Below are 17,085 nucleotides of genomic sequence, written 5' to 3' on the forward strand. Positions count from 1 at the left end.
CAAAAGAATTAAATCCTCAAAAATCGTCCTTTCTGTTCCAAAAAGTAAAACAGGAAAACAATACTTGTAATGAGCAAGAGTGTTTTAAACCAGATTTCTGTTATTCATGGTTACTCGCTTATGGGCTTTGATACAAGGGAAAGGAGCCTAAAGAACATGTACGGAAACCGCCACTCTACTTTAAGATTGATTAATTCTATATTGTTTAACGTCCCATTTGAGAATTTTTCACTCATACAGAGATGTCACCGTATGCAGGTGGAGGGCTTCAAATTTAGACCAATACTCGTCACTCAGGGCCATTGAGCACTGAAGATTCTTTATCGTGCCAACGCCACCCACCTACCGTGACACGGGACCTACGTTTTTAAGGCTACTGTATATCCGAAAGACCCGTGACTTTCACTTCTTGTGCCAAGCGTTTGGCGAAGGAACAGTCACTACCTTTGTTTACATCTTAGATTTGACGCGGCGCCTTTAACGAGAATCCAACCCGGACTTCCCGATCACGAAGCAAACGTTCTGCCAATAGGCTACCGTGACCGGTCTCTACTTTAAGAGACGTTATTCCCTTTTGATTATTCAGTCATAATAAAGAATTGCTATTGATAATGTAATTGTGATAGTAAATGATATAAATGATCAATCATAATTAAAGGATAATGCAAAATTATTTATGTTTAATGAAAAAAAATACTTTTATAGTTGATGGCCAAGATATGTTTTAGCTATGAATAGATGCATGTTAGACAAAATACTGAATGTTACGTTATGTACCATAATTATCAAAATAACTGAAAGAGCAGGAAAGGTTGAAAGAAGAGGTCTGTGCTAGGTTTTTGCTGACGACACTAGTTTAGTGCTTAATCTTAACACTGAATTAATGGTTAATAAATGGAGGTGAAGGTTTCATTCTAATATACAGATGAGTACATAAATCCAATTTCAAAGAAATAATGGCCTTTAGACCTTTCATTATTTAAATAGACACGGGTCTTGCTTCAGAATATTAAACAAATTGGATATTGTGTTGCCTAAAACCTCCAAAACTCCCAAAGCATTTACATAATTGGTATTTCATGAGTTCATTCAAAGAAATCCAAAATGCTAAATGACGACTATGTGATTTGAATCATGAGTTTTGAAATAATTCAAGATTATTAACTACTTCTTTTACAGTTGTAGCATTACCTTTTATAATCACTGTCAGACCAAACTTGTTTGTCCAATTACATGGCTGATATGCTTTAGAGCACGTCGCCTCTAGAAGGAAGATCGTGTCTATAAATTGATTTACCTTGTAATGCCAAGAAAACGTATATCTTCCTGCATTTGAGTAGTAAAAATGCTTTTCCAGATTCAAAATTAACATCTCTTTGATCTCCCAAAGCGCCCTTTCATGCAACATATTAAATGAAACACCACTTCTAATAAATCTGTTTGTTTTTATGGTGGTAGTGCTCATTTTAAAAGTGCTTGAAAAGCAGTTTTGATAATAGAAAATAAAAGTACATTTTCCTCGATAAAAATTTATAGCTTGTTATGTTTAGCAGCAAATTATTTTCAAGAAAATTAAGCTTATAGCCGATTCTTCAAGAAAGACGCACACACACACATCCACCGTCACTCTCTCTGTCTGTCTGTCTGTTTCTCTCTCATCACATATATAATGAAACGAATGATATACAGTTGCGGTAATTATAAAGGACGAATACATTAAAATAATTGTTCCATTTTTAAGTCTTTAAAATTCTCATCATGTGCTTTCAAGTGAATTTTCCAAGGAGGAGAATACAGACGATGCTTCTTCAGTGTTTCTAAGTAAAGCTTCAAGCATATTAGTTGTTGACGTCACTGTAGAAATACAGACACCATCTTTCATTGGCTTTAGATGTTGATCTGGAGTTGAAGATTCGGTCGAATTTGGGTCAATCTGAGATACAGTAATATTCGAAGCGGCTTCATTTTCCAAAATATCTAGGAAAAGGTTGCTTTTCTCTAGACTACATTCAGAATTGTCATTGTCAAAGATTGGTGGATTGTGAACTAATTCCATAGCATCTAATTGTTGTTCTGATATGTATATTTCGTCTTTTGCTCCAGTGGACATTCCCGCTCGCGATATGTCATCTTGTAATTTGATCTGATTTTGGACTTTTTTACGACTGTGTTGCGCTCCACAGGGAGTATGCAAATCCTGTCTTTCTTTGAAATTCAACAGTTTTATTTTGCATTGATCAAAGCTTTCCTTGCTTAACCTTTTCATGATACGTTCTTTCAAATCAGATTTTGTTGTCGCATGCTTGGTATCTTTGTCATTTGCTGACATTTTGGGCTTTGCCTCTTCCTTGAAAATTAAATCTTCTGTGCGAGGATCTGAATTGAAATTTTGTAATACTTTCGACATCATCAAACCTTCTACCATTGCATCGATTTCACTCAATTTCCTTTTCGGTCTCTTTTTCTTTACTTGCATGCAGTCTAGTTGTTCTGTCAACCCATATAACTTCATCTTCAATTCAAGTTGCTAGAACAAAGAGTTCATATGTTTTGATACTGTAAATTCGCCTTAAACAACTTTTTAAGAACATCACATTTCTAGTCTTCTATCGCTTGAATCAACAGATTGAGCAGATATTGAATTTTTAAAATTTTTGTTTTAAGCGTTATGCAGTTAAAAATAATCATTTTCTACATTTTAATAAGTTTTAAATAAAACATAGCATAGGTTTATATCTGATTCATGCAAAAACGGCCTAAAAATTAATTAGCTTACATATATTTAAGTTATATCTATAAAGGTAATGAAAAAATATATCGAAAAAGGATCTTACAAAAATTCTAATCAGCAATTTCTGGTAAATTTTCTCCATTGCTTTCTTGTTTGCTTCATATTGATCGAGTTTTTCTCTGTCTTTTTTCAGAATCTTAACATACTCCACAGATGCTTTTAAAATGGAACCCTTATTGAGTTTCATTGACCTGATACAAAAAAAAGATATTTAAAATTTATAGTAAATCACAATTTATAATAAATATTCAAGTTTTCTGAATAAATAAACAAATTGATATTGCCAAAGGTGTTCGAAACTATAGCCGATTCAAAATAATGACAGAAATTTTTAAGGATATGCACACATTTGTATCTTTTATATTGGTTTAAAGTGTAATCCTTGACAAAATATAAAAATGTTATTACGGATGAGTGGAAGAGGGCAGTAAAGTAGCAAGTTCTTTAATCCTGTCGTTGATATTGTATCGTCGTCTTCGCTCAACTAAAAGAATGAAAATATTTCTCAAGAATTTTTTATACAATATATACAATTTAAAAGATTGTTTGTACTCTTATTTTGAAAAATGAAGCATTACATGTATAAATAACTGAAACTGAAGTTTTAAATTAATTTTATGCTACATGTATTTATTTTACGTTTTACCTTTCCTTTATAAAGAAACAGAAAATGCAATTTCTGTTTCCAATTTCTGCAATGACACAGATTATAAATTAGCATCTATCTACGGTAAAATCTTACTGATATTGTGATTGTCCTTTCTAATTCTTTCTTTTCTACGGAGATCTGTTTCTTCTTCCTTTGTTGTAAATTGTCCAGGTGTCGAGAGGTCATTTCTTGATTGCTGTTCGAGACTCCACGGGTTACTTTCTTCTTCAATCTGGGGACTCTAAAAAATAACGCCAAAATATATTCCATCCTTTCATCCGAAAATTAAGATTAAGTATGACGATATACAATTGGACAATTTTGAAGCAATTTAAAAAAAGTAACACCTCTGAGCAGGATACAAACTGCTCGATCGTGTGAAGATCTTCCTGGGCCACTAGGTCAATTTGAACTGAACCGATAACATTCCCGATCGGCGTATCTACCTATGAATAAAATCAACCTTAGACTTCTCAAATCTGACTTTTTAGATAATGGTAGAATAGCGATTTCACTGTAAACTAAATCTCTCATATTAAAAAATGAAGAATTTCATGACTCGCATGAAGTGAATTTTCGGGAAATTAAAAATAGAATCTTTAAATAAATTTGGTATTATATTTATAGAATTATTCATGAATTTCGGGCATCAGGGGAAAAAAAATCCTACAAAGTTTATAGGTATACATGAATGTTCGTTTTAAATGTGTACAAAATATACACATACATCATCAATATCCTCCATGTTTGTGATGGCGTGACGTAATTCTTCAGAGAGAGGTAGATCAAGGAGAGGCTGGTAATTGTCATGAGAATCTTCTATTAACGTTGAAAACATGGCTTCAATATGTTCAAAACCGTGGGCCTGAGAGGCATTTGGTTCCTCTGATTGCATTTCAAATCTGCCTGTGACATTTTGGTTTGGGATCTTTTCATGCATCTCTGTCTGGCAAAAATAATGATAATTAGCATTGTGTGTATGTATTGAGTTAATATCCATTATAAATTAAATGTATAAAAAAACTGACATACTCTTATCAATCATATGTTTATTTCAACAGTTGAACTGACATGTAATGAATATCTTGGTCATAATTTGAATTTACTTAATTCATCAAGTCTAACTTCATCAGTATCTTTTTTTTCTCCTATACATGTATATTCTCTTCAAAGTAATGAATGTATTTATTTTAAAGATTTCATCGTTTAAAGACAAAAGATCTGCATTTTGAGCACCTCTTCCAAAAATCATTACTATATGTTATTTTATGTCCTGTTAGAGAGTGTTTTTCACCCCTATGGAGATGTCACTATATACCGGTTTTGTGCTTTAAATTAAGACCATTACTCGGCAATCAGTACCATTGAGCATACATGTGTTTTCACCCTCACAATTTTAGTTGTTTAAAGTACAAAAACTGCATTTATTTTCATTTAATATACTTTAAATTTTCCAATTATTCCACAAAATGTATATGTCACCATATTATTTAAGATTCGAAACATAAAAAGACCCGAAACATTTGTTGTGCCTAAAGCTAAGTAAAGAAACAGTTGCTACCTTTTCTTTCGACACCTACCAATCAAGTCTACCGACTGAGCTTACTCCAAGATTAAAAATAAAAATCAATTAATTTGGATATTTTACTTAAAAAAAGAAGACATTAATGGTAATCTAACTACCAAGTTTAATGATAAACGTGATGACTTTAACTATTCAATCGTCAACTTCCTTCAATAATGCAGCATTATACCTTTATCACCTGCATACGGGGTTTATATCTCACAGTAGATTCGACGCGCAAGAATTTCTAAAACGAGATAAGACTGATTGATTGTATATATTGTTTAACATCCTTCTCGAGAATTGTTCTCTCATATGAAGACGCCACCACTTGCCGCTGGAGAGCTGCACATTTTGTCGTATACTCGGCACTTAGGGCCATTCATCATGGGATCATTTTCGTGCCAGCACCTTATGCGACACGGGACTTTGGTTTATACAGCCTCATCACAAAGTAGGGTTCGATCCCGCGACGTAAGGATCAATTCCTCTAAACGATGCGTACCCCAAAAATCAAATATATAAATAAAAAGCAGAGGATATATATATACCTTTTTTTAATGCAATATTATTTTTTTCCCGATCTATCATCTAATAATATTAGTAATGTTTTTACGCCTCTGATCTGCATGTACATGTACGCACAATTATTTGAAATCTTGATATTACAAAAATAATAAAGCATAAGACACTGATCCAGATAACTTTAACACCGATTTTGTCCGTAACCGCTTAATTTTTAAGTTTACATTGTATTTTCATTACTGTTTAATTTGCTAAATTCCTTTTTCTGAATTTAAAAAAAATCAAAATTAAAAAGTAAAATGCATGAAAATGCTTTACCCAACTTATCACACCATGGCAGTTACTATAAAATAGAAGTTTTTCATTTATTTTATCTGGCATTAGATAATCTAAAAATAATTAATTTATGCAGGAAAAAGCATGATTACTTTTAACAGCTTACATTTTCGGCGTGGAAATAAACTGAAAATATCATGCATCTGAGTGTCAAATCGAAGAGCTTTCCTTGCCAGAAAACTGACACATACAACATGTATGTGTACCTCTCTAATCAGCACACTGCCTTCCTGTGCGACCGTCAACATGCCCTTCTCCCCTGTTCCCCTAAATGACACCTCGGCCCGTGTGTGTCCACCGTCAACATACCTGAACTGCTCTCTTACCTTGTGTCAAAAAGTATTTATTTTCGGGTTTCTGTTCATAACTTGTGTGAACAACACTCATTAAAGATTTTATTCTAAATAAATTAGATAATTGTATAATTGTTATGGATTTTAAAAAATCATTTCCTTGCTAGAGTTTTAAATAAAAATTCAATCAATTTAATGAAATAAAGACCCTAAACTCAATCCGCTGATTTATTTTATTTGTACAATGTTTCCATAATGTTTATGTTAATAAGTCTTTTTATAAACTTTTTTTTTTTAAATACTGCACTTATGAACTTTCGGATCATCGGGTTTTCCGTGTAATTCAGACAGAATTAATTCTCGGAAACAATTTCATTAATCCTGGAAAATAGTGAAATAATTCTAACATTCTAAACTATGAAAATTTGCTCGCATTATTTTTTTACAGTATTTTACTATAATAATAAAACAAACAAAGTCGTCTGATTCCGTCGTGATCAGGCAAGAGGAGTAAATGTGTTACACCGAATTAATTTGTAGTACTAATATTAATCGATTTCATTCCGAACGTAACTTAATTTAAGACGTCGATTCTATTTTTGGATACAGTGGACCTTCAGATATCCGGACGCCAGATATCCGGATGATTCAGTATCCGGACGATTTTTCATCGGAACGAAATTTTTAAATGCTGTGTTGTCTTGTTTAATTGGTGATTCAGATATCCGGATGCTTCACATATCCGGACAAATGGACTGGGAACCAAAGCGTCCGGAGAAATGAGGGTCCACTGTATTTGGTTAGATCTTGTTTATCTAATTTCAAATAGGTTATGGATTTTCAACATCCTGCCCTTCGAATTTATCTACCTCATATGAGATTAAGTCTATAATAATTCTAGGGTTTTAATTCATTTGCCGACTTGAAAGTAAGTAAATTATTTTATGTAACAGTACACACAAGGTCTAATAGCAATGATTTTAATTATTTGGTAGAAAAAGTCGCATTTCATTTTTTTAATATTTATTTTCTAACTTCTGTGTTTTGTATTGCAAAGAAAAAAGTATTTTATCATTCAATGTTCGTTACCTAAAACGAGGTATCTGATATATAAATGTTTACATGTACATATATGAGAGATTAGCGTTCACGTTCAAGTACATGTTCAGTTGTAGCTGAAACATATTCTGTTGACACAGTTTACATACAGAGCTCTATTATACTAACATTTATTTAGATTTCTACTCAGTAAATTAATTTCCTTGAACTGTATATATAGTTGTTGACAGATCTATCATGCTAAATTTATTAATTTTGTTATAGCCGATTTCTTTGACCCTTTCTTTTGGCCGATCTTCTACATGTATTTTCTTTTTTCTAAGATTTTAATATTTAATTGTGAGTTTTGGATATACCGCAGATTGTATGCTTTAAACATTAAATACAAATATTTAATTTATTGCGTAAATTTCTTCCGTGAAATAACTTAGTAGTTATCCTCATCTAAATTCGCATTTTTTTTTTTTTTTTTTTTTTTGTATTTCAAGACCTAATTTTATCAAGGTAGAACGGATTTCAGACTGTCATTCTCTCCGTTTTAAAGGTACTTGGACACAGATTTGAAGTTAATATTTTCTCATTTTTTCTGTATAATATCACGAATTATATATTTCAATAGCATTTCACACAAAAATTAATTAAAAATCTTATTTCATTTAAAAGTTATTCAAACTTTAAATTTTTTGGCGGGTTTGATTGACACATCCTTACACTTTCACAAATTTTAACTTTATTTTTAATCCTTAGGAAAAGTGGCAATCTTGATGCGTATTTATGAGAAATATTAAAACTTAAATCAAGAAGAATAAGTTTATTCAGAGTAGAAATGTTAGAAAGCAGAACTACTTCACAAGTATCGTCATTCCGTGGTGTACAGAGTTTTGCGAATCGATCACACTCGTGTTATGTACACAGGTTTTTGTAAACATGTTATTGTTTGGTGTTTACGATTCATCGGGTGCGTTAAATGGCCAAAGTCTGTTCACCACATCTGCACGGACTGACAATATATTGTGTGTTTGTTTTGCTTTAGTACTTGTCTACTCTGAATTTTCTGGATTATAGTATTAATATTTTTCATTAATACACATCAGGATTGCCACTTTTCCTAAGGATTAAGAATAAAGTTAAAATTTGTGAAAGTGCAAGGACGTGTCAATCAAACCTGCCAAAAAATTTAAAGTTTTAATAACTTTTAAATGAAATAAGATTTCTAATTAATTTTTGTGTGAAATGCTATTAAAATATATAAGTTGTAATATTATAGTGAAAATATTAACTTCAAATCTGTGTCCAAGTACCTTTAAGATTTTCTTTAATGTTATGCAATGTGAAAACGGAACAATCTTAGATAAATGATTGATATTAATAAAACTGTCATATCTGTATGATATGTCAGTGTCTGAATGAAAATCATGGACCTGTGCTGTTTGCAAACATCTGAATAATTTTGATGATGAAGACCTTTTACCTTAATTACCAAAGATATGTACAAGTGCCCTATTATTTCTTTATCGACGTAATAACAAATTATTTCTTTTCTAATATAATACCATAAGTAATATGCTATAAACTATTTTGAACAAACATCAAGAATTCTACATACATTTTGTAAATTGGCTCACTAGTCATTGAAGATTAAAAGCTTAATTGTTGAACAAAAAGAAGCTGAAAATGTCCCAATAAATCATTTAAATACGTGTTTAACTTTTCAAATGCAATTTAAAACAAATAGATATATATCTGCAGAGTAATTAAAATAACAAATAAGGTAAAGAATCAAATAAAAATGGATTACCTTTCCATTGACAAATTTGTATAATTTTTCCTACACATTTTTAAGTAAAAAAATTGAGGGCACGTTTCAGTGCGTTTGATTTGATCACAAGTAAGTTATCCATTATTTCGTATGAATTCCAATTATATTTAACCGAAGTTTTCAAGGAAATACAAATCCATTTGTCAAGTAACATTTTCATTTTATTATGAAAGTATATTCTATTTCAATATTTTTTTAAAGTACGTTCATTGAATTAAGCGAAGACAAATATACCTCATTTTTCTTTTCCAGACCCGGAGATTCTCTTGCATTTTCAAATATAAATCCTTCTTTATACTGTTTGTCCATTTGTTTCAGTTGCTCACGTATAGCTAACAGTTGTTTGCTAGCTTGAAATGTTGTCGTCGTCATATTTTCCATCCTCAAAATTGTAGCATTTCCAGCACCTTCAAATGCATAAACAGAAAAATAATGCTTGTCGTTTGGACATGAAATGAACAATGCACCAAAACTCATGAATTGCAACTATTAGATATACTGATAATATATGTATGATATTCATGTTTACCTTCTATTGGTCGAAAGGAAATAACCTTGAAATCTCTATAAAAGGAAAAAGAAGTTTGAATTCTAAGGATAATAAATATTCTGACAAATATAGAGCCCGTTTTCTTTCACTCTTCATTGCAGTTGAATGCAATGCATGTTAATGGCCTTGCGCAGATAAGTCTTTGTCAATGGCCGGTCGTCAATTAAATTGAAAACTTATTGAATGAGAAGCACATCTTATGGTTTTACAAAGTTCATCCATATCTATAAATAATCTATATTATTTCCTTTCTTATAGGAAATTATTTTAAAAATCTTATATCAGGAATATGTATAATTTTGGATTGGTAATAAAAAGCCACTGAAGTGTTTACTGCCAATAATCGTACTATAAACAATCAAGTTAATATGAATAAAAATAGATTACATGTAACATATGTACAACTAACAGGAAAAAATACAACTGAGGGAGAGAGCCGATGAAAAGCCACCAATTCTTGATATGATTTTTTTGTAAAAAAAGGATACCAAAAGGTGAAAATGCATGCTTACTCTAGTTTGAATATACATTTAGGACAAGATATTTAAGAACTAGACTGTTAATAACCGGTAATGTATCATTTTGAAAAGAATTTCTGACGTTACGCGCGATGTTGGTGACGTTTGACGTAACGCTTTCATAGCGTTATGGAAAAATTGACGTAAAGCTTCTTATAGTGTTACATGTACTTGCTGGACTGGTACCCCATCGCTATCTCTTTGTACTTGAAATACAAGTTTAAAAAGTCATAGTCTATTTATAATTCAACTAAAGAACATAAAGGGCGCTTTGGATTTGTATTTGTATGATAAATTTTGTTAATTGCTCGAAGCAGTCTTAAACGCATTTCCATGTATTGACGTTGAAGCAGAAGGGATTTTACGCGTCAAGAACGTCCACTGGACAAATATGTTGAACCTCCTCAATGTTGCATAAAATATTGATTAATGAAGTAAATCTATTAATCTGACATTCAATCTAAACGTTTAGAGTAGCACATTATGGACATTCAATTATTCTTGTAGTCGATGGGGAAAACAATATAACTTAACGACTCAAAAAAGCATTGTCTTATTTTTACACGTCACTTTAAACGCTGGACATTTCTGTTGAACTTGTAATCCAATTACTAGCACCAAAGCATGCAGTGTGATATCAACATCAATGAAATATTTCATATCTATAGGAAAAGAACATCATTTTGATACAATTTGTTTCTATATAAACTTTCGTGTGAATGCGTAAATTTATTGTGTATATTCTTATGCACGTTTTTAATTAAAAGCGTCACAGATTCTTCATCTGTAAAAACTACCGCGTTCTATTTCTTGCCAACATTTAATGCAAAATTGTTTATAAAGTTACAAACGACATGGCTTTGCTCTTATTTTGTGAGGAAAATGAAAATTCTATCTACACAGGAAAAATGCGCGATCCTTGCTAAAAAATATAACGCGATACACACTTGAAATACCCATTATTTGCGTTTAAAAGAATTATTTTTTTATTTTCTAACTACATGTAGAATCAGGTAGTTCTGTTGAAAATTTATCCAATCATACCAAATTCACCCATATTGCGAGTATATTTTTAAAATTACCGATGAGTTTAATAGATCAGAGTCTAAAATTGTAAATTAGCACCAACATCGCGCGTAACGTCTCTGTGTTCAACATAAATACATAAATTTTGAAAATAGAATTTAAACATTATTTTTATACTATTTTTTACACTATATTATATTGACATTTTACAATTTTAACATATTATACATTATTTCCATATGGCATAGTAATTGGTTTCAAATGCATGTCTTTGAGTTAAACCTACTCTCAAGAAAAATAACTGATGACGCTAAAAGAATCTTAAAGGAAACGTATGGTTTGCAAAAATATTTTCAAATTTCAAAGGTTGAATGGTCTGATAAATATTCCATGGGGTATTTTTATCTGATAAAAGTTCGTTATGTAGAAAACACTTTGTAATTATAGATAAATAAAAGCTACTGGGGGCCGCCATTTTGAAAGATAAAGTTACCGTTCTTTACTGTAATATATCAGAAACAACACCGGTATATATTTTATATAGTTTATCTAATAAGCACAAATATATATACAGCCTGACTACATTGGATATCAGTTAGCAAGTAAGTGTCTTTGTACCAAAATCGTTTTATATTTTATAGTCTTTGGAGCCTGGGAAACAGGAAATGTAGGTGACTCAATTTCAGAATAATGTCAGTAGGTTACTGAACTTTGTGAGAGTCAGAGAGCTAACTTTGCTTACGCGTCAAATCAATTATAAACAGATTGTGATACAAATCTAGTAAATTCCTAAACATTACAATCCTCCCCTCTTTGAATTTATACTTAACAGATGGACATACAAAAAATTTTAAAATGAGGTTAAACATTTCCTCAAGAGTCAAGTGCCTTCGCTTCAGCAACAAATGTTTGTTTAATAAAACTGTCATTGTCGCGTGCCGTTAAAGGGTCGCACGTGGTTGATGTTTCGATAAGTAGCTCTACCATTAATGTCAATCTTCACAGCATTGCCCTCGTGGGATATAACTGTGAACGGTCCATTCCATTTTGTGTCTAACTTGGATTTTAGCATATTGTTCCTTATCAGCACTCTCTCCCCCGCAAGCAATTTGACAGATAATTTTATTTCTTCTGTCCCGACGGTTAAGAATTCTGTTCCTTTGATTATGTGGCAATTGTGGAATTCTTGTTCTCAATTCTCTGCCGAACATTAATTTTGCAGGTGATTCTCTCGTTGTGCTGTGCGGTGTATTCCGGTAATTTAGGAGAAATTTATATATTTCAAATCTCCAATCTTTGCGCTCTACTTTTGCGATTTGTGCAGATTTCTTTAGTGTTGCATTAAACCTTTCAACCTCTCCATTAGCTTGAGGCCAGTACGGTAAAGTTCTGTGATGTTTAATTCCGTTCCGCGCTAAGAAATTTTCAAATTCATCCGATATGAATTGTCTGCCGTTGTCTGTGACTATTTCTTCTGGTAGTCCATAGGTTGCAAAAATTCTCACTAGTCGTCTAATAATAGCTTCTGAAGTTACAGACTTCATGATTTCGATTTCTGGATATCTGGTATAGTAATCAACTATTACTAATACTTGTTCTCCGGTTGGGAATGGTCCGCATAAATCCATTCCTAATTTTTCCAAGGTCCTGTGGGTAGGTCTGTCATCGTAACGGGTGCTCTTTGATTTGATTTACATACCATTTGACATGCATGACATGACAATACAGCGGTTTCAAAATCTTCGTCCATTTTTGGCCACCACACTTTTTCTCGTAAAAGTGCCTTTGTTTTAACGACTCCTTGATGTGACTCATGTGCGATTTCTAGTGTTCTCTTCCGCAGGGATTGTGGGATGATCATTCGAGCCTGTTTTAGTACAATCGGTCCTCGAACTGCTAACTCTGATCGGATATGGTAAAAAGGTAAATTTTTGTCCGATTTGGTCCAAGTTCCTGAAGTGATGTTTTCCCGTACTTGTTGCAGCGTAGGGTCATTTTCGGATTCGCGCTCAGTTTCCTCTATGGTCATTGCTTTTGGTACTGCGTGTTCGATTACAAAATTGACATAGTCTTCTGCGCTTGTTTGTTCTTGATTCGGAGTATTATTGTTTGCATTTTCCTGGCGTGAAAGTACATCAGCTGCGTTTTGGCTTCCGGGAGTATAGATCACAGTAAATTTAAATGGTTGTAGTTTCATGATCCATCGTTCTATTCTAGCAGGTGGTTTGTGTTTTGGTGTAAATATGTAGGTAAGGGGTTTGTGATCTGTGAAGATGGTAAAATCTACTCCATACAAATACGTTTGAAATCGTTGGCATGCCCATACAATTGACAGTGATTCTCGTTCGGTTTGCGAGTACCGTCGCTCCGTGTCAGTGAGGGTACGACTTGCGTAAGCCATTGGACAAAATTCTCCGTCTTCTTGTTTCTGTTCTAATATTGCTCCGAGCCCATAAGGACTTCCATCTACAATTAGTCTTGTTTCTGCACTTAGTTTGTAGTACGCCATAACTTCTGATGATGTTAATAACTCTTTTAGTTGGACGAAAGCTTTTGTTTCAGTGTTTCCCCACTCCCATTTTGTTGACTTGCGTGTCAGCTTACGGATTGGCTCAGCTATTGTTGCTAAATTCGGAATGAATCTTGCACAGTAATTGACAAGTCCAAGGAAACTGCGGACTTCTTGCGGACTTCTTGTACATTACTGGGCTGTTTTGCTTCCTGAACCGCTTTGACTTTCTCTTGGTCGACTTTAATTCCTTCTTTGGACAATATGTGTCCCATATATTTTAGCTCTGTCTTGTAAAATTCGCATTTCTCTTTGTTCAGGGTCAAATTACTCTCTCGAAGTTTATTGAAAACTTCCCGAAGCGCTTTGTCATGATCTTCTTTCGTTTTGCCGAAGACAATTATATCGTCTGATATATTCTTACAGCCCGTGATCCCTTGTAATACTTGTTGTATAATTCGTTGGTAAATTTCCGGTGCACACGAAATTAAAAACATGAGCCGCTTGTATCTGTACAAACCTTTGTGGCAGACAAAAGTTGTTATGTTTCTTGAATCTGGCTCTAATTCAATTTGATGAAATCCTAATTTAAGATCAAGTTTAGAGAAACATGTTGCTCCATTCATTTCTTGTAGTGTTTCTTCTATTCGGAATAGGAAATCGTTCCCGCATTATCCATTATTTGCTTGTATCCACACAGATTCGCACGTCGTTTTGCTTCGGTTTTGGTATGCAAACAAGAGGTGAAACCCATGGTGTCGGTCCCTCAACTTTTTCAATTACATATAAATTTTCCAATTCATCAATTTTGTTTCCAACAGCTTCACGCATGTGATATGGCAGACGGCGTATGGGTTGAGCCACTGGTCGTACTGCGTTGTCTACATGTAACTTGAGTTGAAATTTCTTAAGTTTACCAAGTCCAACGAAAAGGTCGCTGTATTCCTGAACTATTGTGGAAGCTTCTTTTGTTATCTCTTGGATGAAATGCTGCTCCAGTTTAATCAGCTTGAATTGCTCAGCTGTTGTTTTGCTGATCAAGTTTCCATATTTTCCGGGAATGACATGGAAAGTTGTTCGAATAGATTCGCCGTTATGTTTCAACTCTGCCATAATGATACCAAGTTGTTTCAGTGGTTTTGGTGATCCGTATGCAAAAATTTCTGATGTTGGGTGTTTCAAAGCTTTATTGTCCGGGAACAAGGTTCGAAATGTTACTCCGTCCAGAATGTTGACACTAGCTCCAGTATCAATGATAACACTTACATCTTTGTTGTTGATTTTAACTTTGATTGTAGGTGTTTTATTTTTAGATACACTGAAGGCGAATTCAGGGGTAGTATTTTCGACAACGCAATTAAGGCGCTTGGTGTTGCACACTTTTGCAAAATGACCTTCATTTCCACATTTATTGCACTTTTTTCCTCGTGTTATTCTGCAGTCACGACCAAAATGACCTTGATTTCCGCATCTGTAACATCGTTGGTTGTTTCTAGGGAATTGGTGTTGCCCTCCGGGTCCTTTGTATCCATACAGTTGTTTTCCATGACCTCTGTCATTCCATTCCCATGCACGACTTGGTTTTGGTTTTTCGAAATTTGGAAACTTTTTCGATTTCATCTGTTGGTTAATTTTGTTGACCTCCTGTGGAATAGCTGGATTTTCTTCAATTTTCTGTGCTTGACAATCTGACATTTCTACGGCCCTTGATATTTCAAGTACTTTCATTAAGTTGAGTTCTTTTTTCTCGCAGAAATCTTCTTCTTAGTGCTGTTGATTTGCATTTATCGATAACCTGATCACGGATATTGTCATCTTTTGCCACTCCAAAGTCACAAGATATTGCCAGTTTTTGCAATCGTGTCACAAAATTTGTAACTGTTTCATTTTCATTCTGTGATGCCTGACGAAACATATGTCTTTCGAAAGCAACGTTTTTCTGGGTGCAAAGTAGGTATTTAAATCATTAGCTATATCATCGAAGTTCTCACCTGTATGTTCAATAGTATCATATATGTCCTGAACTTCAGGTCCTGCTAAATGTAGGAGAAGCGCACGTTTTTGTTTCTGAGTAGTAACTCCGGATGCTTCCATATAATATTTGAATCTCTTCATCCAATCTTCCCATCTTTGGGCTACATTTGTTAGTTCTCCTACTATCACGAACTGAGGTACACAAGGTAAATCGATTTTCGCTGCCATATCTTCAATTTTAATTGAATCTCAGATTTAACTTCTCCAACGAATTAAATCACAGAGTTAACATGTTTTGTACATCCTCGTCGCCATTGTAATATATCAGAAACAACACCGGTATATATTTTATATAGTTTATCTAATAAGCACAAATATATATACAGCCTGACTACATTGGATATCAGTTAGCAAGTAAGTGTCTTTGTACCAAAATCGTTTTATATTTTATAGTCTTTGGAGCCTGGGAAACAGGAAATGTAGGTGACTCAATTTCAGAATAATGTCAGTAGGTTACTGAACTCTGTGAGAGTCAGAGAGCTAACTTTGCTTACGCGTCAAATCAATTATAAACAGATTGTGATACAAATCTAGTAAATTCCTAAACATTACATTTACTATATCTCCCACAATTCTATCTGTTTATGACGTACGACAGGCAATTCCGCCTCTGAAGCTCAAATTGACAGAAAACAGGTCATGTCTGAATGCAAAGGTTATCAATATGAGCCAGAGTTTAATGAAGAGGAATTATTGGCAGTTTCAGTTGAAAGCTCAGATGATTTGGGAATAAATGAAATAAATGAAAGAGGTGATAATACCAATTGGTGCACGTGTGGACACTGTGACATTCTTCCAAGTCAAAGAGAATGTGTATGCTGTAAGGAATTTGAGCATTATGCTGAAAATTAAATTTCATCGCTATGTCCATGTATTTCACAGCATAGTGACTTTGACATGGTGTGTCTAAATAGAGTAGTTCTTGAAACAGCATATGTTGCATTTTTACGATATAAAAGGAAAAGTGGACAGGCTCCCTAAGTTCTGACAAACAGGTGAGTAGTTGTAAATAAATTATGGAAGTCATTTTAAAAAGAAATATTTATTTCTCTTTAGTAAAAAATTCAGTAAAATACAATAAGAAATTTAAAAATAAGTATCACATATCTGAGAATATACATTAATTACTAAACAATTAAATATCAGTTTTATCATCTAAAATTAAATTGCATAAAAGTTAATGCATGGATCAATATCCAGTCAACAGTTACTGATTTTTCTTTTTAATTGTAGGCAATCAAGGCTCATGGCATATAGGCAATTTATTTTTTTTTGTGAGGAGGGAACAGCCATTAGGGAAAAAGAATCGAGTGGTGTTACCTGCTTGTGTTGTGATTAAAATCAGAAAAGCATTCCCAGATGATGAGTATGAGGGTTTCCACAGCGAGTCATCAAGTTCGGATTCAGACTAA

General features: G+C 33.2%; 3 protein-coding genes across 3 annotated transcripts; 1 reads left to right on the forward strand and 2 right to left on the reverse strand.

Moving 5' to 3' along the window:
• Positions 1–1,322: 1,322 nt before the first annotated feature.
• Positions 1,323–4,374, reverse strand: LOC134277266 (uncharacterized). The gene is made up of 6 exons (XM_062759580.1): positions 4,168–4,374; positions 3,788–3,886; positions 3,534–3,681; positions 3,200–3,275; positions 2,835–2,982; positions 1,323–2,527 (listed from the first exon to the last, which is right to left on the reverse strand). The coding sequence occupies exons 1-6, from the start codon at positions 4,333–4,335 to the stop codon at positions 1,757–1,759; spliced, it is 1,410 nt and encodes a 469-aa protein (XP_062615564.1). The 5' UTR covers positions 4,336–4,374; the 3' UTR covers positions 1,323–1,756.
• A 7,748-nt stretch (positions 4,375–12,122) lies between these two features.
• Positions 12,123–12,758, reverse strand: LOC134277271 (uncharacterized protein K02A2.6-like). The gene has a single exon (XM_062759585.1). The coding sequence runs from the start codon at positions 12,756–12,758 to the stop codon at positions 12,123–12,125; it is 636 nt and encodes a 211-aa protein (XP_062615569.1).
• A 3,554-nt stretch (positions 12,759–16,312) lies between these two features.
• Positions 16,313–17,085, forward strand: LOC134277272 (uncharacterized). The gene is made up of 2 exons (XM_062759586.1): positions 16,313–16,493; positions 16,907–17,085. The coding sequence occupies exons 1-2, from the start codon at positions 16,313–16,315 to the stop codon at positions 17,083–17,085; spliced, it is 360 nt and encodes a 119-aa protein (XP_062615570.1).

Source organism: Saccostrea cucullata, unplaced genomic scaffold (assembly GCF_032062105.1).
Source record: "Saccostrea cucullata isolate Sc308-1 unplaced genomic scaffold, CSIRO_AGI_Scuc_v1 ctg1214, whole genome shotgun sequence".
Classification (NCBI taxonomy): domain Eukaryota; kingdom Metazoa; phylum Mollusca; class Bivalvia; order Ostreida; family Ostreidae; genus Saccostrea; species Saccostrea cuccullata.